This window comes from Colletotrichum jinshuiense, chromosome 1, assembly GCF_051148585.1.
Source record: "Colletotrichum jinshuiense chromosome 1, complete sequence".
NCBI lineage: Eukaryota > Fungi > Ascomycota > Sordariomycetes > Glomerellales > Glomerellaceae > Colletotrichum > Colletotrichum jinshuiense.
The window spans coordinates 248,336-271,829 of NC_139302.1; the positions used below are offsets into that span (position 1 = coordinate 248,336).

General features: G+C 57.5%; 7 protein-coding genes across 7 annotated transcripts; 3 read left to right on the forward strand and 4 right to left on the reverse strand.

Annotated features, from left to right (window-relative positions):
- Positions 1–823: 823 nt before the first annotated feature.
- On the reverse strand, positions 824–3,442 carry EsH8_I_000063 (uncharacterized protein; the record flags this gene model as incomplete). The annotated part of the gene is made up of 8 exons (XM_083267476.1): positions 824–1,340; positions 1,393–1,643; positions 1,701–2,132; positions 2,182–2,474; positions 2,535–3,040; positions 3,104–3,219; positions 3,287–3,310; positions 3,368–3,442. The coding sequence occupies 8 exons, from the start codon at positions 3,440–3,442 to the stop codon at positions 824–826; spliced, it is 2,214 nt and encodes a 737-aa protein (XP_083117914.1).
- A 591-nt stretch (positions 3,443–4,033) lies between these two features.
- Positions 4,034–5,803, forward strand: EsH8_I_000064 (FAD-binding oxidoreductase; the record flags this gene model as incomplete). The annotated part of the gene is made up of 5 exons (XM_083267477.1): positions 4,034–4,224; positions 4,282–4,616; positions 4,693–5,209; positions 5,264–5,466; positions 5,535–5,803. The coding sequence occupies 5 exons, from the start codon at positions 4,034–4,036 to the stop codon at positions 5,801–5,803; spliced, it is 1,515 nt and encodes a 504-aa protein (XP_083117915.1).
- Positions 5,804–7,629: 1,826 nt separating this feature from the next.
- EsH8_I_000065 (uncharacterized protein) lies at positions 7,630–8,352 on the reverse strand (the record flags this gene model as incomplete). The annotated part of the gene is made up of 1 exon (XM_083267478.1): positions 7,630–8,352. The coding sequence occupies one exon, from the start codon at positions 8,350–8,352 to the stop codon at positions 7,630–7,632; it is 723 nt and encodes a 240-aa protein (XP_083117916.1).
- Positions 8,353–13,435: 5,083 nt separating this feature from the next.
- Positions 13,436–15,412, forward strand: EsH8_I_000066 (uncharacterized protein; the record flags this gene model as incomplete). Its single annotated transcript, XM_083267479.1, has 2 exons — positions 13,436–13,574; positions 13,635–15,412. 2 exons carry the CDS (start codon positions 13,436–13,438, stop codon positions 15,410–15,412), a joined length of 1,917 nt encoding a protein of 638 aa, XP_083117917.1.
- Positions 15,413–16,156: 744 nt separating this feature from the next.
- EsH8_I_000067 (NuoI/complex I 23 kDa subunit family protein) lies at positions 16,157–17,109 on the reverse strand (the record flags this gene model as incomplete). The annotated part of the gene is made up of 2 exons (XM_083267480.1): positions 16,157–16,525; positions 16,801–17,109. The coding sequence occupies 2 exons, from the start codon at positions 17,107–17,109 to the stop codon at positions 16,157–16,159; spliced, it is 678 nt and encodes a 225-aa protein (XP_083117918.1).
- A 651-nt stretch (positions 17,110–17,760) lies between these two features.
- EsH8_I_000068 (acyl carrier protein) lies at positions 17,761–18,389 on the forward strand (the record flags this gene model as incomplete). Its single annotated transcript, XM_083267481.1, has 3 exons — positions 17,761–18,003; positions 18,133–18,262; positions 18,343–18,389. The coding sequence occupies 3 exons, from the start codon at positions 17,761–17,763 to the stop codon at positions 18,387–18,389; spliced, it is 420 nt and encodes a 139-aa protein (XP_083117919.1).
- Positions 18,390–19,975: 1,586 nt separating this feature from the next.
- On the reverse strand, positions 19,976–22,263 carry EsH8_I_000069 (uncharacterized protein; the record flags this gene model as incomplete). The annotated part of the gene is made up of 3 exons (XM_083267482.1): positions 19,976–21,472; positions 21,711–21,829; positions 22,104–22,263. The coding sequence occupies 3 exons, from the start codon at positions 22,261–22,263 to the stop codon at positions 19,976–19,978; spliced, it is 1,776 nt and encodes a 591-aa protein (XP_083117920.1).
- Between the last annotated feature and the right edge of the window lie 1,231 nt (positions 22,264–23,494).

Here is a 23,494-nt window from a genome sequence, read left to right on the forward strand (position 1 = left end):
GAAAGCTCCATTCCACTAGGGTAGCCTCGAGCTGGGTGGACCCTGAGTTTCGGCGCCGCCGCATCGATTTTGTTCGATCCTTGTCATACCCCTAGTCAACACGTCTTCCGTTACCGACCTACTATGCTTCCTGCGGCAAAATCCAGCAAGCCAGATTCTACAACGGCCACCCTTATTCGTGAAACGAAGTCAAATCAGTATAGTATTCAAGGAGATTATCGTCGGAGGCAGCATGTAGAACCTGTCTCTGGTCAAAATGCTAGAGAGGTCCTACATCGAATACGTCCTCCTCGAGGCACTTGCCGAGATCGCCTCCCAACTGGCGCACGAAATTTGGTCTTCTTTCTGGTAGACTGCAAATTCTCAATCAACTCAGATGATACAACTACATACAGGACACGGCCGGGTAACGTTACTACCAACCGAGCCTCTGCCTCTTCGATGGGTGACGTTTTGGTTGAGAAGAAGCTCGTGGGCTTCTCCAAACAGCTAAAGTGCAAATACGTACACATAACCTTTGCTTCCCTTCAGAAACTACTCCTCTAACTTTGATATACTGAGACGATTGCTGCAGAAGCTACCATCGCCAGAATTTAGTCGATCGGTAGATGCCCCTATAAGTTCTGTTCGACGACCTTGGATTAAAAAAGAAAGAGTGTACACCTGTAAACGTATTGTACGGGTTGATACGATCATGGGTTGCTCCCAGAGGCTGTTTCCGCAGAATGTTTTGAAATATTTGCACGCCCTCCCATTCATTCCAGGAGGCAATCTAGGGCCAAGGACGCTCATATGGTCTTACCCCAGGGCAATGTTTTCCATGCTAGTCTTCCATAGGAAAGGGATGAGCGGACGTCTGGAACGACTGCATCAAAGCCTGATTTCTGTAAAACCATTCCTCCAACTGCGCGCTATTCCCCATGCGTATCATTGGGTTCGTCACTATCGGCCCGGTCTGCACCTCGCCTGTATTCGTGCCGTTATCGCACGTGGCTTGCGCGAAATTCCCTTCGAGGTCGTGGGCGAACCCCTGCCTATGCTGCTCACTGACATTGCCCTCCTCTCCATGGGGCAATCCCAATAGTTTGAGATACATTTCCATCTCTTCCGTGGCTTGTGGCTGGTCATTATATGTCCCGGGGAGTTCGACGTAACGGGAAGCGACGTTGTGGAGGACTTGGAAGAGACGACACAGCTTGGTTGCGGCGTCTGAAGCAGTGGCAGCGGGTTGAATAGAGGCCACAAAGGCACCCAGATGCTCTAGGTCCGTCTTGTCTCGAGTCTCTATTACTTGGCAGAAGATGACAATGAATGGGATGAACGGGGTGAAGAGGAGGGTCCTATTGGGTCAATATTCAGTAATCCAAGAATCAATCAACACATGTCACTTACCAATGGATATAGGATGGGAGAAAGTCCTCATTGCTCCTGTCTATGATCGCCAGGCAGTCCTGGTGCCTGTGTAAGGCGGCCCTTGCGGCTTCAGTGCAGCTGTGGCTGAACGTTGTGAGAGCACCAGCTGGCTGCGGAGCCCCACGATGGACAAGAGTGAGAAGTGAGAGTCGGAGAGTCTCGTCTGAGGCGGCAAAGAAGTCCATCACGTCCGTGCCGGCATTCTCTTTTGCGATATCGATCCATTTTTTCTGACATTGAATGTTAAACGATTAAAGCACGCCAATATTTAATCAGCTTTGACCTACATCAGTCTCTTGCATGGCTTGGTCTAGCATTCGTAGGTCGTTTACGAGAAGCTGGGCCCGAGATTGCCGGACGTGATCGGGCTGAGCGACAGCTTCTGGGCTGTAGAGCAACTCATATATATTCCCTTGGCAACGTGCAGACTCAACCCAGAGTACAAAGTAGGCCGTAACCGCCTCTTTATGAGTGTCGGTGGTTGAAGGCCGGTGTGTCGTGATGTCCCAGTCGAGGATGGTGGAAGCTCGACCGAGTCGAAGAGACAGGCATTTGTCAAGGAAGTAGTTCGTCCAGAACAAAAACCTCCTGAATTTGGCGTCGTCGCTGTTGTCTGTATCGGGTATCCTGTGATAGCTTAGCGTCTGGCAAAGCTCTGATGCCTTAGCCGATAGTGCCCAGGAGAGGTAGGGTTTCGACAGCTCAATCGCATGCCAAGCCTGTGAGCCTGTTAACAGCAGCTGGGACAGTAGGCGCGCGTCAACATACACCGAAGAGCAGAGCTGTTACGGCGTCTGTCGTTGTTGGAAGATGCAAAGGTAAACTAGAAAGTGCAGTCTCAAGATTCGCACGACACATGCGGGCATGGCCTAGATACACTTCTTTTTCTTCGACGGGCACGTGATGGCTATAGTCTCCAAAGAGGGAATGGAGGCCCGCGTTGACGATGATAAATTCCATCTCGGAAAAGTTCTCGGAGAAGTAGACCTGGAGGCAGAGGTCGGAGAAGTTGCGCGTCAATATGAACTCGTAGATGAAGCCTGTTCCAGCTAAGCGCTGGTCTTCACACATGCATGTTAGATTGCACGGAGTTCGGGAAACGTGAGGACAAAAGGGCTCACTTTTTGCGATGCGAATCAACTCGACGGATTTTTGGATGGGAGGCAACCCGTACCCTGACGGGCCGGGGCGTTGGATCGGCCGAGCGTGGGGGTATGCCATCTCACTGGCAACTGTTTGCTCTCTTAGGGTGGCGACAACGCTGGAGAGTGCATCGAGGGTGTCCCTCATCTCCGGTCCGGAGCATCGGAAGGGGCTGGCACTTGCAACGTGTTGCATGAAGTCGCTGGCAAACGCCGAGTGAGCGGCCAACGAGGACTCTCCCTCACCCAGTACCACGGAAGACCCGGCGTCTGACCCCGGCTGGATGGTGTGGCTGGACGGGCTCGACTTGGATGGGGATATTGCCGATATATCGGCCCCAGCTGGAGTGTTCAAGAATGCATGAGAGCATCCACTGAGCTGTCGGTCATTTTTAAGGCCCTGGATGATGCTGAGGACCTCCCCCATGCGACGGTTGAGCTGATCGATCTTTTCCTCGCTGGATGTTGTAGGGTCAGGTAGCTGGCTATGGGGGAAGAAAAGGGGGCGGCAAAAAAGCAGCACCAACCAAGTAGGATAGTGGACGTACTATTCCGAAGTCACGAGGATGCGGGTGCGCTTCTCTCGGGGCTTCTTGTCGACAAGGATGCAGTCAATTTTGGCGCTGGCGCAGTGAGAACAAGGGTGTTGTCTATCACAGCGGATCTACGAACATTGGTGAATATTGGGGGGACCAAGCCCTGGATAGGGGGAATGGACTCTGCTCACTTACCTTGCGAACACGGCAGTTATTACACTATCACGTATGAACTGTTAGTTGGCTGCGAGCACGCAGAATCCGGAAGATACTGACAGCGGCGCGAAGATGCATGTTTGGGCTTAGCGCCAAGTCCTCCGAGCCGACATCGAAGTTTGCAGCAGTATCCATGATGGGATAGACAGGCGCGGGAGGGGGTGGCTGGAGGGCGGCGTTGAGTTGGTGATAATGCGGGCGGTGGGCATCAAGCGACTTCGGGAGGGATGAAATCCGCGCCCGTGGATGGGGAAGGGGCGCTGTAGAGGATGACTGCCGAAAATGATATCAGCCCGACGAGGAATATGGGAGTCATACCGAGCAGTGTATCGGGGTCCGGAGATCCGGGGGCCGAGACATTTCACGCTTGTGCTCGGGCCACGAGAGGAGAAAGGTCCAAGACGACCTTGCCTGGATCATCTCCCACCCAGAAATGAGCTCCTCCTCCAAAGGGACGCCGTAGAGTTGGAAAAAGAGTCATGTTGGCAAATGAAGAGCTTCATACCCAAAGGTTTAATTACTATTCATCGGCTTGGCGGACGATGACGGGGCGATCTCCACTGGTACTTGTCTAGGCTGGTGAAGGCGCGGGACAGTCGAGTGGATTCAATATGTTATAAGTCGCACCATGCGCCCAGAAATCCGAAAGGCATCTCTAGCTTCCTCTCCCATCTCACCAGGCGCAGAAGTCGCTACCGCAAACGAAAACCACACAAATATCCCACAATGAGGGTTAGCAAAGAGCAGATGACGAGCTTTATGCTCACGTTGGGGTTGTTGCAGCCGCAGGTGTCACAAATCCACCAACGTGCCCAAGGGGGTCTCAACTACACGGAAGAACTTCTGAATGCCCTGTACCCAGCCAACGTTCTTCTGCCGGAAACGTCAGCCTATTCGACATCGCTCGACATCAGCTTGTATGTGCCAGCCGAATCCAAGCTACCTTCACTCACCAGGGCTAATCCTTCATGCAGTGGTTCTCGAGCCCGCCTCAATGCATCCCTCATCTTTCTCCCGGAATCCCCTGAACAGGTGGCCATTGGCGTCAAGGTGATGGAGTTTTTCGACCGGCCTTTTGCCGTCCGTGGTCGAGGACACACTTCGCACCCGGGAATGTCCGGTATCGAGGACGGCATCCTCTTTTCCATGGAGAGGATGGACAAGATCACCCTTACCGCTTCCAAAGAAGTTGCGAGCCTCGGCCCAGGAAATGCCTGGGGAAAAGTCTTTGGAACGCTGGAGAATGAAGGTGTTGCTGTGACTGGAGGAACGCTTGGGGTGGTTGGCGTGCCGGGCTTGCTCACAGGTAGTATGTATTCCCGATGAACCACTCACGCCATGTGTCAACGGATGCATTGTTCATTGCACGCACTAACATTCTGCAGATGGTCTCTCTAACTTTATCAGCAGCCGCGGGTTCTCCAGCGCCGACATTATTAACTTCCAGATCGTGCTGGCTGGCGGCAATATTGTCAATGCCAACGCGACATCGAACGCTGATTTGTGGTGGGCTCTCAAGGGCGGCGGTAACAACTTTGGTATTGTGACGCGCTTTGACATGGCGACGTTTCCTCTCCCGAATGGCGTCTGGTCTGGCACGTTGTCTTACGACATTAACCAAGCTAAGGACGTTGCCGAAGCCCTCTACGAGCTTCAGACCGGCCCGCTCCTCGAGGACCCTCACATTGATGTTCCATACATGGAGATGATCATTCCAGGTATCGGCCTGGCCACGGTTGATGCCTCGCCTTTTACCGACATGGTCAACTTCACTGGATGCTATCCCAGTGCCATAAAGCCCCTATACAATGCTGGGCCACAGTCGGTGACGGCTTCGCGGAAGACTCTCACACAAAACGCAGCCGAGGGTGTGGCCACTGTCATGGAAGCCTATACTAAACGGTGAGTGGCAAGTCATGATGTTCACGTGGTATACTTCTAACGCTCACCTCCAAGCATTAACCGGGCGAACCTCAACGTGAAGGCTAGCAGGGGGTTATACAACGAGATGGCCGGCATGCTCTTCGAACACTACAACTCCAGCACCATCGCGGGACACACCATTGGCGTGTCATGGAACCCGATAACTCCGCATGTCGTGCGCGAAACCAACAGGAAGAAAGGGATCGCCGGCGGCTGGCAAGAAGTCAACCAGAACTGTGAGTCGCGCTCTTCGTATACGTAGCAGCTCAGCTAAGCGTTGCAATGCCTGCTAATCATGAAGCAGCCGTCAATCTGAGGGTAAACTGGGACAACGCCGCGGATGATGCTGCAGCCATTCAGATGGACGACGCTTTCATGGAGAAGCTCACCGAGTTGGCACGTAAATGGGATGCGCTGATGCCGAACCAGTGGGCGAACAACGCGGCGGAGCATGTGGACGTGATGAGGAGCTACGGCGAGGCTGATTTCAACAAGCTCAGGCAGGTTTCGCGCAAGTACGACAGTAACCAGACCTTCCAGAGGCTCTGCTCGGGCGGGTACAAGCTGTGGTAATAAGTGCTGGTGTCGACCGGGGAAGCCGTTGGTGGGTACTGGGCATAATTTTATACTTGTCTGTACCTATCAAACGTGCCTGGGATGTTCTTCCTATCGCCAATTGAAGGAATTGCAGCGACGGGAATCTGTACATAATTCACCAACTGTCTCAACCTCATCTCACTAATAGATAACCCCTACCCCCTCTACGAGCCCCTCGCAGCTCGTCGCGCAGCTTCGCATCATCGCCACGTCCCTCGCCGACACCTCCCCCCTCCTTAAGGGACCGCTTCTCAATGACTCCGACCCCCGCTGGCAGACTGACTCCTACCTGCCCGTCTACTTCGCCTCGGCTTTAGGTCATGACATTAGCTTCCACCTTGGCCTGTAGGAGTCGAGCCTCGTCTTCTGGCTGCGCGCCTTTGAGCCCGTCGACACGCCGGTATGCTTCGGAACCAAGCTCCGCCTGACATTAGGTACCGTCAGTAGGCTGAAGCATGATGCCAAGGTTCTTAGCACCGAAGGCCAACTAGTATCGCGTAGGTTTCGAGTGTGACTGTCATTCGAATCTGCCTCCTCCACCGCTGTGGTACCTGTACTGTCTCCTTTATCACGCACAGGATTAACTATCCTCCGTAACGGACCTCAGTGGGTCCCGGCGGTCCCCAGTGCCCCTTCCGGCCCGCGCCCCTGACATACGACGAGATAGACCAGCCCTTCCATTTTAAATATAGTGCCGTTACAAACGGCAGGTAGAAGCATGAATACGGCACGCATAATCCGCTAAATAACAGGAGAACCCCCAACGGTCTGGATACGCCGTCAAGCAACGGCGAGGCTAACGAGGTATACGTACGGGAAAGGGCTAGATGTTAATAAGAAAGGTGTAAAGATAACGAGTAACTGAAGGCCGAAGGCGACTGTGTTTATATGTCATAACTGCCCCTGGACGGGATCTTCGACCACTGCATACCGACAATCCAGCTTCGCTCACCCTGCTTTCCCGCCTCACCCTGAGTGAGCCACCTTCACCCTCGCTTACCCTCAATCTTGCCCCTAAAGTAGCCTGTATGGATGAGCCGAGAGAGAGCCTTAAATGTTGGTTCCATGCAATACTATGCCGTTTAGTGTAGCCTCATTTTTGAATAATCATTACGAACATTCCAAAATATTATGTTATAGTAGTCATCGCTAGAAGAGAACTCATAAAAATTGGCTATGCATCCATACGAAAAGTAACCAGTTAAGGAAAACCTGGGTTGGCGGAGGGCACGCATCGGCAGCAATATTCATTAACGTCTTAGGAACCAAAGAGTGTGGACGTAATTAAATTTCAACTACCACCCTAATTAAGACTTGTATGCTAGTTTATCCGCCGTGTGCGGTGTGCGTCTAGGCACATATTGCTCCCCGGGCGTGGTAGTAACAACGCGGTAAGTAGTGTGGGCTATAATTGACGGCAGCAGCGAGAGAGATTGGGCTCCAGTTTGCGTACCTCAGATACGAGCTTAGAAGCAACAGCCACAGCCCATAATTTAACAAAATTCAAAGCCTATTTGAAAACCACAATCTGTACTTCGGTTTTGCAGTCCTCTTCAAAAAAGTCATGCCCGATTCCATGTCACAACTCACAGCGAACATACAAGCAAGAACTTGACTGCAACATGCACGAAGCCAATGTTGCCAGTTTAACATCACAATCGTGCCAAGTGGACTAAGCTTTGAATAAATCGAGGCAAAGGGCTTGATTATATACCCGAGCAGACGCGGTCTGTCTCTGCAGTCTGTCAAAGACTATGTACAGTGAATTCCCTATCCTCCCGAGAGAGACCGCAACCGGTCGTTTACTGCATCTTGGGGACCTTGATCGAGGCAATGGTCCAGACCTTGCCGCCGTTGCTGCTGGCGAGGCCGGTGTACGTGGCGCCCTGGCTGGAGCCAATGGTCTTGCCAAAGTTGGCGTCGGCGTTGGACAGGGTGATGACGGTGTCGGAGTAGAGCTGCTCGGCGATGGTGCCGGTGCAGCCGTCGTTGCACTCGGTGCCGGTGCCGTAGCCCCTCATGAAGGGGCCGGCCTTGTGGTCGAGCGAGCTGATGACCTTGCCGCTCGAGACGTCGGTGACGGTCTGGCGCCAGGTGTCCTGGTCGGACTGGAGGGCGTACTCGATCTTGAGCTTCTGGTCGCCCTTGACGGGGGCGCTCGTCTCGCTGTCGATCTGGCCGAAGGAGCCGAACACGGAGGCGCGGACGCACCACTCGCCGCTGACGGCGCCGCACCAACTGTTGTCGGGCCACGACTCGAGGGTGGTCTGGATGAGGTCACCGGTGCCGTTGGACATGCCGGGCCACAGGAAGAGGACACCGTCCTGGGTAGGGGGAGCAGCGCCGGGGGTCAGGTAGGTGACGGCGTTGACAATGGTGGACGTGGTAGGGCCGAGAGAGACGGCGCCGCCCCAGGAGTCGCGCTTGGCGAAACCTGCCTTGGAAGGTCCCTGGATGGGGAAGAGGCTGGGGAAGGCCATGGTCGTGGCCGGCAGGGCGGCGAGGAGGAGGGTAGAGAACTGCATGGTGACGATCTGGAAGCGAAGGACTGGGTTGGAACGAATGTAAGAACTTGGTAATGGAAAAAAGGGTGTTGGAGAAGTGAACGTATGTACTGAGGAAAGAGTCAAATCACGAGGACTATAGGCCATGGACAGTCACCTTTATACATGACTTCAACACGAAGATCTGGACCGTTGGACCCCATTTTTTAGCGTATAAGCCGCGAAATGAGAGGAGTCCAATACAACGTAGCGATGCCTAAACAGGAAAGCAACGCTTTTACCCATAGTGTACGGCTGCTATGTGGACAAACATACATACATAGTAAGGAGGCAAAGGCTGGAGTAGTCTGTGGTGCGCCTAACAAGGCGGCCAGGGTCACGGAAAATAATCCCACCATAGGGGGCCCCGGAGAAGACATGGTGGAGCGGTTCGGAGGACAAGCACATGGGGATTCCAAAACCACGGTCGACATGGGATGGGTTCCGTAGGAGAATCTTTCCTGTTGGCCCGTTCGTGGGAAAGAGGGGCCAACTGGCGTTGTAGTCTCGTATGTTGGAAACAATAGCCGACTCGAGGCTTGTCCTCGTCGGCCGAGTTTGGAAATTGCAGTCCTATTAAAAAAAGTTTCAGCGCAGGATCGTTAGTGGAGGACAGGACTGTGGGCGTGAAGAGGCGGTTTTTGGCGGCCAAGTCGGCCGCCAACAGCACGGCTTCCTTTCCATCTGCCCATCTCCTTGCGATGCGAGACCGAAAGTCGCAGTAACAGGCGATGGGAGATTTGCAGGGGACCATGAGCGTGAAGCATTGGTGCCTCCTTGCGACGGCCTGGTGGCCAAGTCGGCAGATGGTCCGAACCACGATGTCACGATGCCAGTTCACCGGGGTTGGTGTTCTCCCACCAGTGGTAGCGCTGTTCTCGGAGTTTAAGGAGCTTGGCACCCGACTGCCGGCCACGAAATGCGGGAGAAATCCCGGCAGATGATGCGCACAGCAACCCCATCCGCTGTATTGTTCAGTGGCACTATCATTTGTCTGTCTAAATTCTGCAGCCGGACGAGAATGGTCTCCCAAGCATGCAGCGCCTTGAAAATAATCAAAAAAGGTCGCTCGAGCTCAGGTGGGTTTCTGCGGCATTGAGAGCAGACATTTGCCGGTTGCCCGTAGCATGACGTAAGTTGCACTCTCTCTCAAACAAAGGGGGCAGAAAAAAAGATGAATGTGGAAAGACGACCGGCCGACAGCGATACAGGGACAAAAGATCTGGAGAGGGCTCTTGGCTCAAACTGGAATAGGCATGTTTTATCGTGCCAAGTGCACAGTTGGGATTCACCCCCCTTTATCCAGGACTCCTCCCAAGGCCGGACGGACGGAATATTTGTGTGCAAAAGTTGGGGGCCAGACGCGGACCGGGGACGGAGCACTCTCTCTGGGCGGCCGCCGGTCGGCATTGGCGCGGTGCCGCCCGCTGGAGACCGATTCCCACCAGTCTGGGCCGCAAGACCCGAGATCGCCATCCGGGGGACCGTTATGATCTCGGCTGGTGATGAGCGGAAGATGTCATTGGACGTATGCGGCCTGGCTATGCAAGGCTCCCGCTCGGGTTGAGGCAACACGCACTAGAGAAACCAACCATCTGTCCTGGAAAGAGCACGAAGGACGCGTCCAGACGGCGGCAGTGCTCAGAGCTTCTACCCCTGTATTCGATCATGAGGATGTACACGATGACTGTGTTGTGGAGGTGTTTGTTCGCGTGAGATCATAGGATTCGTCACGGATCAACAGCCCCGATGACGACTGCTTCTTCGAAAATAGCACAGCGCAGGGGGGGAATCACACTCTCATCGAGGTTCAGTTTGGTCGGTACGTGACATCACCGCCAAACTCTACCCTCCGAACACCTCATCACCAGAGTCATCAACCAGAAGCTTTTGTTCAACAGATGCAAGAATGTGACCGATCGGCTGGTGCGGAGATGGGATTGGAAGCGGGGAGGAGAGCATCGAAGAGTCGACAGGTGAACAGCCAGCCACGTTCGTGAGGGCACTGGGACACCCAAGCCTGAGTAGCTGATCAGTTCCCACCTGCCAGCTGGCCGGCAAGGACAGGCCGCGCTCATCGGGGCCAGTCGTCTTTTGCCGAGGGGGCGAGTTTACTTTGTAAAGCAGTGAAGTCTCAAGGTAAGACACGGTGGGGGGCCTGAGAGGCGCAAGTGTGGCTAAGCAGCAGTACCGTTATGTCAGGCACAGGCACCGGTTGTAACAAGTACTGTGGTACATAATATGTAGCACACGACCTCCCAGTGTCCCGTCCCTGAACCTCCCCATGCCTAGAGCCTACCATACTGGTAGTAGGGGTCTCGCGGCATGCGCGGGAGCCCCTTGGGCAGTGAAGCATGGCTGACGCCACAGCGGACCTGGACCCTTGAAGTTGACGTGGACGGGACCAAAATCTTTGGTCCGCCTTTTGAAGGTCTCAGGGCGGCGTGGCATTACGTCTTTTTGAACCATTCTTTCTTTTTGTTTCTGTCCGTTCTACCCGTACTGCACTCTCCACCGCCGACTGACTGAGCCTCAGTCACTGTTCGAGTTAATCGGCAAAAGCGTCCCGCACACCCACCCACTCACTCATACACTCACTACATGACAAGCCATGATGAGCAAGAGGGGGTTGAGAGAAGAAAACTGCGCGAGGAGACGAGGGGACCCCTGGCTCGCGCTCCAACGACGACTGACTCTGTAAAATGAGACTGCTCTACCAGAACGGGGTTGTGGGTGCCCTCTGGGCGACGGCGAACTTCATGCGAATATGCTTATTCGCCAGAGTCAACTGGGCCGCAAAGTTCGCCAAATTTGCGCATCCCTGCACCCCTCACAGCTCGAGCCCCTTCGTCGTCGGCATCTCCTGGCCCTACCCGCATGCAACTGTATCCATCCCTCCACCTGTCAGTTAGTACGGAGTATTATAATGTCCCCTAATTGAATGTCGTGCTGTCGACGCAGGTAGGGCTATTGCTGCCACCATCCATGGAGACGCCGCTGTGGTAAGGCAGCCAAGCCATGTTTCAGTCATAAAGATGGGGTCTCGATGATTTAGGGGACTTGCAAAGGGATCCCGAGACTTTTCATCGTCATTCACCTGGGGGAAGATGGACGCTGCATGAGCCGGCCCCAGTCAGCGAATAGCCTCGACCAAGCAAGCTCAGGCTCAGGCATTTTAGACGTCAAAGCATACGAAATGCAGGGTGGGCTGCTTTGGTTGGCTGCGTCAGCCAGTGTGCCCCTTGGCTCATCCATCCAGTCAGTCTGGTCTGGCCTGGCCCGGCCCATCTCATCCCAAAGAGCTCGCTGGAACCGGGCATAGGAAAGTGAGGAAAGTGATGCAAGAGGACAAACAGCACACGCATAGTTACCGTTGCGTTTACCCCTCTTCCTGCCCAAGGTCGTCTCGTGAAGACCTGCCACGCGTGTCACGGATAATCGGTAACTTTTAAGAGTCTGAGTTAAGCTGCCCATTAAAGCTGGGGAGGCCGTCAATAGAACACTTCGAACCACTCTATGCGCCTGTGTCAGTTTTTGATTTGCCTTCCTGCCAAGCCCAGCTTAAGCTTCCAACCGCCCACTTTCATCTCACAGCACAGGGCTCTCTGGGGACCCGGTCGCGTGTAATCTGGGCCACTATCACGTCCACTTGCTTGAATGTCGCCGTCTCCGAACCCGTCGAGGCTGGCTGGCCGCTGTATCGGTTAGAGGGAGAGGGAGAGGTAAAATGAGTAAACAGTGAGTGTGTGTGTATAGAGAGAGAGAGAGGGAGAGAGAACGAGAGAGAGAGGAAAGAGAAGCCATCTCGGAATCCAACGGGCTCTTACAGCGCACCGCACCCGCGAGCCAGCACCGAACCGAACGGCCGCAGTGCCGCGTATCGAGACCGCACCCAGCGACGGCCCTTCGCTACTCGCACTTCGCATCACATCGCAGCTCAGCTCGGCTCAGCACAGCCCCAGCCGGGTGACGACTCGTTTTTGCCATTCATTGGGTCGTGGTCAGCCCGATCTCTGACCCAAACAGTGCCGACAAACCCCTACAACCCTCTACAACCAGGCGCCATCTCCTCCGGCCGCTAGCCCATCGCAGATCCGGGGACTTTGTGCCTTTTGTTTCTTCTTCTCGTTTCTTCTTTGGACTTCGAACCCGCGGGTTACGGTCCCCCCCTCTTGTTCTTGTCTTTCACCTCGCCTTCGGAACGCCTCATCACCAGCACAACGGACCAACCAACTAAGCAACCAGCCAACCAACCACTCGTTCTCGGGACAAAAAAGACAAGACAAGATAGCCCCCGAGTAGAAAAGAGATAGTTGCCCGCCGGGCACGCAGGATATTATTATCTCGCCGCGCCCTCGTGTCATCTCCGCCCGCACCTCATTCGTCCCTCGTCCAGCTCTCTCTCTCCCATCCACCCTCGTCTTTAATCCAAACACCCCCAACCACCCAATCCTGCAGCTGCACGTCGATCACCCTCTTGCTCAGATCCCCATCCCACCACGCGATACCCTGTTCTGTATCCCCTCCTCCCCTCCCCTCCCCAAGGCGCCCCCTGGTTAGGTACCTGTCGACCAAAAAATTAAACCCTCCCGCCTTCAATCAGCACCCAAATGACAAGAAAAGCAACCAGTAAAAAGCCGCCATCGTGAAAAAGCACACGCTCTCTCTCATTCATTCTCTTTAAGCTCAACCTCCAAACTCTCCATTCATCAAACTCCGTTTCCGACCCACACCAGCTCCAGCTGTGTGACATTTGACAACGCCAGCTCCCTCCCCTGGCCACCCCCCGGGCCCCCGTCCGCGGCACTTGCGAATACCCTTAAAGTGTGAGCGGGCTGTGAACCTCCCGCCTCACATCACCTTCTTCTTGGCTCAGCCACCCTTTTCACTCGCAGCACACCACGCACACCACGCACCACACACGACACACGCATACACACACACGCATACACACCACACACATACACCCGTGTTCCGCCCCCAAACTGCATCGGCCAGATATACACAAAACCACCTCCCGCCTCCCCCCCATCCCGGCGTTCCTGAGAACACTCATCCCTCAGAAATGTCCACACAGATCGAGGCAAGGTCTCTGACCTCGCTCAATTACCTCGCCGCCAACCCGCCCCAGTATCCTCACAAACCGGCCGAGCAGCGTCAGGATCCCCTGACGCTCTACATCTCCCGCGTACCGGGCACGCGAGGTAAGCACGCAAAAATCTCGGCCTTTCTCACGCTTCCCCGTTGCTGACCCCCCCGTGCAGACATCATCTTGACAACCTCAAAACCTCACCTGAAAAACGTCACCAGCGAGGATGTTGCAAACTCGTTTTACTACATCCACCTGGAGCTCCCCGGCGAGGGCGGCCACTCGTATAACAGAAACGTAGCCGCCGTCGCCGCCGCCGCCGCCGCCGCCCAACCCAACCACCTGCGCAACCCGGACACGCCCAGGTCGAGCCAGGACAGCGCCCGCAGCGCGAACCAGATCCGCCGGAAACCCCTCCCCACCGGCGCAAAAGTCCCCTCGCCGCCGGCCGACCCTGCGCGCTCCTACCCGCCCCCGCCTGCCGGCCCAGGTCCTCACCCCGGCGCCTACGGCTACGGTCCCGGCCATGGCCCCGCCAACGACGGCCGCCAACCCCGCTGGGCCGAAGACCGCCCCGACCTTCAGCCGGCCCTCCTCCAGCGACCCCTCTCCCACTCGCCCCCGGCGCCGGTCCGCAAGCCCGTAGGCCCGCGGTCCATCCCGACCCCGGCGCCGGACAGCGACGCTTTGCCCTACTCGCACCCCCCGGACCTCCACCGCCCTTCCTCTCCCCGCTCCCCCTCCCGCATCCCCCGGGAGTCGCCGTCTGCCTCCTCGCGCCGCTACTCGCGCCCCCCCGCGGAGGCGTCCCGCACCCGCCAGCAGTCCCGCTCCCCGTCCCCCAACCGCTTCCACAACACCACCGCCGTCCCCTACACCATCTCCCTCATCCGCCGCGACCCCAGCACCGGCAACCAGTGGAACGTCGGCCGCGTCTCGTCCCACCAGCTCGAGGACTCGGGCGACGACGGCTACGAGTACTTCTCGTTCGACTCGGCCGGCCTCTCGGCCCACGAGCGCCGCCGCGCCACCGCGCCCCAGCCCCCCATCAGCATCCACCTCGAGTCCTCGGGCTACGCAAAGTTCCGCCACATGCCCCTCCGCCCCAGCGTCGACGCGCCGCGCACCTCGACGTCGTCGCCGCCCTTCGCCTCCTCCGAGGACGCCCTCGCCCACCTGCACCAGCACCAGCAGCAGCACCCGGCCGAGGGCGGCTTCTCGCGCCAGGTCGTCATGTCGTACGCCAAGTCGTGGACCTCCAACATCCGCGAAAAGTTCAACGCCCGGTCCCGGTCGGGCAGCGTCGTCGACGACCCCTCGGCGGCGGCCTTCGGCTCGCCGCCGCCGCCGCCGCCGGCCGGCGCGAGGCCCGCGAACAACCGCCACTCGCGGCAGCTGAGCACGCACTCGACGGGCTCCGCGTCGTCCAACGCGAGCGACTCGGGCCCCGTCATCACGCACCCGGGCGCGGGCCTCCGGCCCCGCGGCTACGTCTTCGTGTCGCCGTGGGACGGCCGCTGCGAGTTCCGCACGGGCAACGGCGGGCGCAGCGTCAAGTGCCGGCACGTGCTGCCGCAGGCGGGCGGCGGGCTGAGCAACCCGCTGGCGCCGTCCGGGTCGTCGTCGTCCAACGCGGCCGCCGTCAGCGAGCTGCGGTTCAACCTGCCGAGCACGGAGCTGTTCCGCCAGGAGGGCAAGCGGGAGCAGCTCAGCGGGCACTTCAGCCGGCTGCTCAAGGTCGGCAACCGCGACGGCGGCGAGTACAGCGACGACGACGAGCCGCCCAGCCCGTTCGACCTGCGCCTCGGCAAGGAGCGCGCCGGCGGCGGCAACCGCGGCAAGAGGGCCAAGCTCGGGAAGCTCATCGTCTACCCCGAGGGCCTCAAGATGCTGGACCTCGTCGTTGCCGCGAACATGGGAGTCTGGTGGGGGGCCTGGGAGAAGACGTTTTGAACAGGGAAACAAGCACGCATAGGAGGGGAAATGGGAGATGAGTTGACGATGATCTCGTCGGTTAAATTATGTAGTTTATTTTCTTCTTTTTTCTGGAGAAGAGACGACGAGTTCGGAGGAGCAGGGGGGAGGGAAAGGAGGGAAAGGAGGGAAAAAAGGATGGCATTTCTGTGCCCGGAGGTTTTGGGTTTGATTTCTTCTGATTTGAAGCATGGCGTTGGATGGTTTTCTGTCGGCCACATGACTGGGCCCATGAATCCGCGAGGACGGACACGCGCGTGAAAAGCCGAGGAAAGCGTTACTGCAACTTAGACTAATAATAATGTTCTCCCAAATCAAACCTCAAACGCCCGTCCGTCCGGAGTGGCTCATCGCGTGAGGATCATCAAACTCGAGAGGCGGCCGACTAACGGTCGGTTGCGATGCAGTCCCGTAATCACAGCAGGGACGTCGGGCAACGGACAAAGAAAAAGTTGCTTTTCGCGAGCTATTTACACACGTCTAACCGATCCCGACCTGTCTGTACACATACACAACATGCCAGAACCATTGTTGTTGCTGCTGCTGCCGCTTCTTCTGCTGCTGCTCCCGCCGCCGCTTCTTTGTTCTGCGTACACCGCCCCGCCGCTGCATCTGCCGAAATCTCCTCGTGTCTCTCCAGCATTAATTGCAACCAAAAAAAGAAAAAAGTTGTCATTCCTCAACCCTCGCCAAACCACAGAAAGTTTTCATGGTCCAGCCTTTTTATCTGTAGGGGGCGTCGGCGCGGATGACGGCGGCCAGCTCGGGCTCCCACTTGTCGCCGTTGGAGAGCAGCTTCTCCTTGTTGTACAGCAGCTCCTCGCGGGTCTCGGTGGCGTACTCGGCGTTGGGAGACTCGACGATGGCGTCGACGGGGCACGACTCCTGGCAGAAGCCGCAGTAGATGCACTTGGTCATGTCGATGTCGTAGCGGGTGGTGCGGCGGGATCCGTCGGCGCGCTCCTCGGCCTCGATGGTGATGGCCTGGGCCGGGCAGATGGCCTCGCAAAGCTTGCAGGCGATGCAGCGCTCCTCACCCGACGGGTAGCGGCGGAGGGCGTGCTCGCCGCGGAAGCGGGGGGAGATGGGGCCCTGGGCACTCAAATGTTAGCCGCCTCGAAATAAATGCTGCATTCCGTCATCCACGGGTCCCTTTCTCGCTGCTGCGATCCCGTGCCGGGCGAGTCGCCTGTGCGCGGTGGTCGCGGGTGCCGGCCCAAATTTCGGCAATGTTCCGGGGCCTGCTGTTGTTTTCCTGTCCTCCCTTTACGGACCTCCCGCAACCGTCTCGGGAGGCGAAACGACTTCAATTCCCGTCACCGGCCTCCGGATTCGGTTCCCCAGACGTAGAAAAATGTTTTTCTCACCTTCTCAAAGGGGTAGTAGATGGTGTACGGCGGGCGGAAAAACTGCTCCATCAGGATGTACATTCCTCTGGCCATCTCGGACAGCAGGAAGTAGCGGCCCAGCTTGTTCAACGTCGTCTCCTGGTCCTCGTCCCAGGTCTGGTGCCTCTTCATGCGGAAGTTGGGAGGCGGGGGGCCGGCGGGCGTGGCGTAGGTGCGCATGGCGTTGGCGGCCATCAGCCTGCCGACCATTGCCGACGAATTTCTCGCGGCCGGTCTCGTCGACGCCAGGGCCAACATCGTGACGGGGAGCTGCGCCGCGGAAGGCATCGTTGTTTGTCGATGGCAAAAAGGGTGCGACGGCGCCAATTGACCGGGCAGATGGGGGGTTCCGGGGTCGGATCGAGGTGTACGGGGGGAGGGGGGGAGGCGGCGAGGTTGAGGGAGATGGTGTCCGGGTGATTGAGAGCTTGACGTTATGGACAATCGGGATCGAGGCGAGCTTTGGTGCGGGATTACAAAGGGCGCCAAATGATTGGCTGCCGGCGGGTCACGTGGCGGCTCCGGGTGCTGGGAGAGTCGGAAGAAAGACGCCTCGGTGACGGCGACGACGGTGGCAACAGGCCGTTCTGGACCAATTGATGCCGCGAAAAATATCAGCTTTGCGAAATGCAATAATTCATTATTTCCGTGCTGTTTTACTGTCATCCACTTCACGACGCTGGCTGCGCGTCGACATGACCAAATGTCGCGGGTCATGTGACCGTGCACGTGCAGCTTGTCGGAGCTAGCCAGGGAACATCTCGGGGGTGACGAGAAATTTATCATCATCACCGTCGACCACAGCACCTCCTCCACACCCCCGAAAGCTCCCATCAACCCAGCCTAGCTGTCACCACCCAACGAAACCTCATCTCCCCATCCACTCCCAATCCGCCGTCACAGCTCGCGAGCCTCCTCTCCATCCCACAACCATCCAACATGTTCCGCACAGCAGTCCTCCGTTCCGCGGCCGCCGCCACGCGCGCCATCCGTCCCGCCGTCCAGCAAGCCGCTCCCCTCGCCCGCACATCCCTCGTTGCGCCCCGAGCCGTCTTCCGCGCCGCCCCCAAGGCCATCTCCGTCCGCATGTACTCTGCCGCCACCGGCCTGAACAAGGAGGAGGTCGAGGGCCGCATCATCGCCCTGCTCCAGGGCTTCGACAAGGTCAACGACCCGGCCAACGTACGTCGTCACCCCCCCCTTCCCCGTCTAGGCGAGCGATATGGGCTCAATTGAGTCGCACTCTGCCGTCTCGAGGAAAAAGAAGAAGAAGAAGAACCAGAAGAGCTGATGCGGAGACGCGATATCTAGATCAAGCCCGCCGCGCACTTTGCCAACGACCTCGGCCTGGACAGCTTGGACACCGTCGAGGTCGTCATGGCCATTGAGGAGGAGTTCAGCATCGAGATCCCCGACAAGGACGCCGACACCATCCACTCGAGTACGCGTTCCCCTCCCGCTCCCCGGGTCTGAACCCGGACCTGAATCTCCGCGTATGCTGACTTTTTTGTGCTTCTCTAGTCGACAAGGCCGTCGAGTACATCACCAGCCAACCCGATGCCCACTAAATCACCAGCCCCTTCCTCCGCTAAACCCGTCTCCCGGCGGTCTGTACAATACCTGCCCCCGACATCGACCACGCCACTCGCAACTAGAACGGGACGGGGGATCACGAAAGATGCCGCGTCCGTGCTCTTGAGGAACTCTTTTTTATTTCTGGGATGGGGGAGAGCGAGAGAGAGAGAGAGAGAGAGAGGCAGAAGATAGGCGAAGGTGGTTTATCGTTGTGGGTGAACGGTCCCGTATGGTAGCCCACGGCGCGGCCTCGGCGCATAAACGGCATTGTGACGATCCGGAGTTGAGAAACCTCCAGAGACTGTCCGCACTTGCCTTGTATTAGTGTATAGATTTTTCGTCACCCATGAGGGGTTCCTTCCCGTGATTCTCCTCTTCCCATTTCCCCCTTTCCTATGTCTCTCCCTCCATGTTGATGTCCTTTTTAAGCCAGGCGAGAGTGCGAGAGAGACTAGCCTGCGTGAAGCACCATCCGAAGAGAGAGCACCGGCAAAGTTCGGGACTCGCAGCCGAGCAACTTTGCTCGGCCAAATTGCAGCAGAGATGCTCATCGTCGTCTTGTTGGGGGACTACAGGCCTACTTGTTTATTTTGTTGCTCTATGCCCACCCGGACCATGCGCGCCTTAATGAACTGGTGGTCACTGGCAAACTCGAAGAAGAACTGTCTCAAGCGTTGGCTCGCCCTATCAGAACTTGGCTTATGTATATATAAAAAAGAGAGATAATTAAGACGCTACAGTATCTGCTTTTCCTCTTTCCCCCCCTTCCCCTCCCAAACGTCTCTAATGCGGTGCCGGGTCACAGCCTGAAGGTCCCGCCACAATTAGACGCTGGCCATGGTCTATTGCACATTTAAAGAAACAAGCACTCTCTTGCGTATGCACTTTGTTCCACCTCTGCCCGCTTGTTGCCTCGTCTGCCCACCCGGTCCAAATTTCAGAAGAAAAAAGATGTCAAAGTCCAGCCTCCTGATGCGATTCCCAGAAAGCCGCGGCCCAGGATCCATGGCACCTTCGTCCGCCAGAGAGAATACCAAAAACAGATAAATAAAATAAAAAAGAGGTTCCCTTTCCTTTTTTTGAGTAGCGAGCGAAAGCAGTAAAGTTCTTCTTGTACGGAGATTGTACAGATTCGGGAGATTTTTTTCTGATGACAAGATATTAAAGCCTCCGAGAGAATTCCAACCCACGAGAGCCAAAGAAGGCGGCGGACTTTGAAAGTTCGAGCAAAATAAAGACTCCGACAAAACTCCCTGCCCCCCCTTGTTGTATAAGCAACCACCGTGTGTGTAAATTTCCCGATCCCATTTGCTATGTTCCCTTTGATTTTGAAGACCGGTTTGCATTTTTCATTTTTTTCCGATGGCGTTTTTCTTTGCCCATGCATGTTTGTTAGAGTCGTGGCTGAAATGTGTCGTAGAGTGTCGTCAGGGTGTGAAAGTCGAGAGTGAATAAAACATCACCCAAAATAGTGACATTGCACCGTCGCTATGCCTTTTTTGAAAGTTTGCCGGTGATTTTTTTGTTTCGTTTTTTTAAAACAAAAAAGAAGAAGCCTCGTCATCTGGCGGCAAGTGCATCAGCGCCCGCCAACCGTCTCGACGCTGACAGAGGGCTCCCGCTGCTCCTTGGCCAGGCCAGACGCGGAGTTGGCCCCCTTGCTGGACAGGGCGTTGGCGTAGCTCCATCCGCCCCCAATGCCGAAACCGGCGGATCCGCGCTTCCGCAGGCGTGCCGAAGACTGCTCGTCCTCTTCCTCCATGTTGAAGACAAAGGCGGGGTCCTCCTCGTCGATCGGGGTGGTGTATCGTCCGGTGACGGAAGAGCTGATGGATCCGCTCGAGACGTGACGCTCCATCACGCGTTCCCGCTCCTTGCCGATCGGGCCGGCACCGCCGTTGATCGGGGCACGGCCAGCGGCCGCCAAGGGGTGCAGGTGCGGGCTGCCGCTTCCATCGTCGCCCAGGCGGTTTCGCTGGAGTTGCTGGGTGAGGGCCGACATGGAATCGCTGCCTGCGCGAGAGCCGATGGGGCGGGCCATCTCGTTGGAAAGGACCGAGTTTCGGAGGGGGCTTCCAACGTGCCCAAAGGCCGATGGCCCATGCTTGAGGGCGCCGAGCTCCTCTTCCTTCTGTCGCTGGAACAGCGGGCCCCACCGGCTCGGACTCGCTCCGGTAACGGGGCTGCCAAACTTTGTGCCGTTTTCGCTGCCCAGTTCGCCGTCAACCGTCCGCAGGGAACCGCGGCGGGCCTTCTCCGTCGGCGTCAGAAGGTCCTGCAGGTTGTGCGGCACACAGTCCTCCTCCAGGAACCCAAAGTCGGCCTCCCAGTCGTGGTCCACCGTCGTCGCCTTGGGCAGGCTCGAGCTCATCATCTTGGGCTTCGCATACCGGCTCGAGTGCATGGCCCGCTTGCCAAAGTATTCCTCGCCCGACATGGGCTGGCTGGGAGGGCTGCTGGAGGCGGTCGCGTTGGCCGCGGCAAGAAACTCGCCGCTGCCGAAAGCGGAGGTGTGGAGCAGCTTGAGGGTCTCGGAGGTGCGCGAGTCTTTGGCGTTGTTCAGCGAGGGCGTGGGGGACTCGAGGCCGAATTTGGAGGGGACGGACGAGGGCCAGGGGGCGGCCGGGAAGCGGGCGACGTGGGACATGCCCTGGGAGTCGAAGGAGGCGGGGAGCGGCGCATCGAGGACGGAGAGGCCCTTTGCGTTGACGGGGGAGAGGCCGAGGCCGAACCTGGACGCGTCGTCGTCGCGGGGCGAGCCGTAGTTGGAGCCGGGGTGCGAGTAGGTGGTGTCGATGGTCGGGAGGCCGTTCTCGAGGCTCGGCTGGTGGCCCAGCTGGTGCTGTCTCTCATCGCCGTAGGGGTATGCGGAGGTGTAGGGCGGGACGCCCTCGCGGTACAGGCCCGAGGTGAGGGCGCTCGTCGGGTGGTAGTTGGTGGCGGCGGTGGGGTTGATTCGTCCGCCGAGGGCGATGGGCGAGGTGCCGATGGTGACGCCGTTCTTCCCGTAGTTGATGCGTCTGCCGTCGGGGAGCACGTGGATATTGGCGCATTTCGGGCCGAATTTACAGTTGCCCTGCGACCATGAATTGCACGTCAGCACTCGAAATGTCAAGCCAAAGCCAACCGGTGATTGCAGCCAGGGTCTCGTTTCGCCAAGATGCGGGCACGGTCTCGGGGTGGTGGTGGTGGGATGGTCTGTGTCGGCGAGGGGCAGAGCGACAGAAAGGAGGGGCCGGAGATGTGAGGGGAACGGGAGTGGAGGGGGGTTATGTCGCGATGTTTTCTCGGCCGGCAGAAGGGGGACTACGCACCTTTGCGAAATATTTGCAGATGTTGTCGGAGGCGGCACCTAGATCGTGACTGAAGGGACACGCATTGCCGGCCTGACAGGCGCCTTGTCGAAAGAATTTACAGGGAACGTGGGAGGTGTCTGTAGTGCAGCGACGAGACAGGTCAGCCATGTACTGGAAGCGGGAACGAAGCCGAGCAGAGCAGAGTAGCCGAGCAGGGTGCAGAGAGATAGAGAGAGAGAGAGTCGCTCAATGACGGGTGCGGTGCGACGACGTGCGTGGTGCACAACGGAGGCGAGGAGGCTCTCTCTTCCCGGTCTTCTCGCCGTGCACACGACAGGGCGGCATGGCGGGCGACGAGGGGAGGCATTTACAAATACAGAACGGAGAAGAACGGGAAGACAAGTGACATACTGGGTGGACTCCGCGGGCCGTCGAACCTGGCGGCGGAGGCGGTGGATGCGGAAGAGGGCATTGGACTCATCATGGGACTGGCGTGACCATTCTGGTGCTGGGTGCTGTTGAGGCTGCCACTGCGCATATGGCGATACTCGGATCCGTTCGTCGAAGGCATTTTGGTGGAGGAGGAGGAGGAAGAGGGAAAAAAAGAGGAGCGAGGTGGAAGAGGCGGGAGACGGACGAAAGAGGGTGGAGTGGAGGGGACTGACTGCTGCGCTGCGGTGCGCTGCGGTGCGGTGCTGCACACGGGGCGCTGCACTCAGCGAGGGTGGGCGCTGTGGGGAGGGGGTTCGGTCTTGCAGCCGCTGCAGGTGCCTTTCGCCGGGCCTGGGGGGGGGCGCGAGCTGGAGCCGGTGAGGGGGAGGTGTAAGGTGTGAGGTGTAAGGTGTAAGGTGAGAGGTGAGGTGAGAGGTGCGAAAGGTGTGAGGTGAGGGGGAGGTGAGGTGAGTTGGGGTGGGGGTGGGGGGTACCTCTGGCGCCACCTTGTTGCGAGGCAGGGCCAGGTACAGGTACAGAGTACCAAAAAGGGTGGGTGCACTGGACTGGCGATGCGGCGTCGGTCGGGTAAGGATTGCTGCCGTTGCCGTCGAGTCCAGCGAGTGGGGATCAGCGATTGGGGGGACGGCGTTCCCCGGGCGGTGGATTGGTTTAGTGGTGGTTGTAGTGGTTGTAGTGGTTGTAGCGGTGGCAGTTGCAGTAGTTGCTGTTGTAGTGGCTGTCGTAGCGGTTGTAGTAGTAGCGGTTGTAGTAGCTGGTTGTTGTTTTGGTGGACAAACAAAGGGTAGTGCGGACGAAAAAGGTGAGATGGCCAAGTTCAAGCTCTAGTAGTTCCAGACCAGTCCGTCCACGCGGTCGGTACCTGACAACACAACAGCGACGACGAGAGACGAATGGTTCGTTCGGGATAGGGCGAGGGTAGTGTGGGATGTGTGTGTGTGTGTGTGCGTGAAAGAGAGAGTGAGAGAGAGGTGTGGCAGGGATGCGTTGCGGGCGGCAAAGGCGGTGCGGCGCCTCGTTCGGTCAGATGCGGGTTTAGAAGGTCAGGGCGAATGTGAAGGTGAGTGAACGTGTCGAGGTGCGAAGGCGAATCGACGTTTGGGATCGGGGGCGATGGTGCCGCGATGAGATCCTTAATTACTCGTCTGCCAGGCTCGGACGGTTGAGTTGGAGCGTTTGGTCGCTGTATAATCAACTACCTCAAGCAGCAGAACGAACAGTTGCCAGGGTCGGTGCTGGTGCTGAGGCCGAGCTGCGACCGAGTCCAACAAGGGCGAGGAACCGTCTCGAGTCAGGCCGTAGCGTGCTGGGTACCTTGTTGAAGAGGTGCTGGCCGGTGGTAGTAGTGA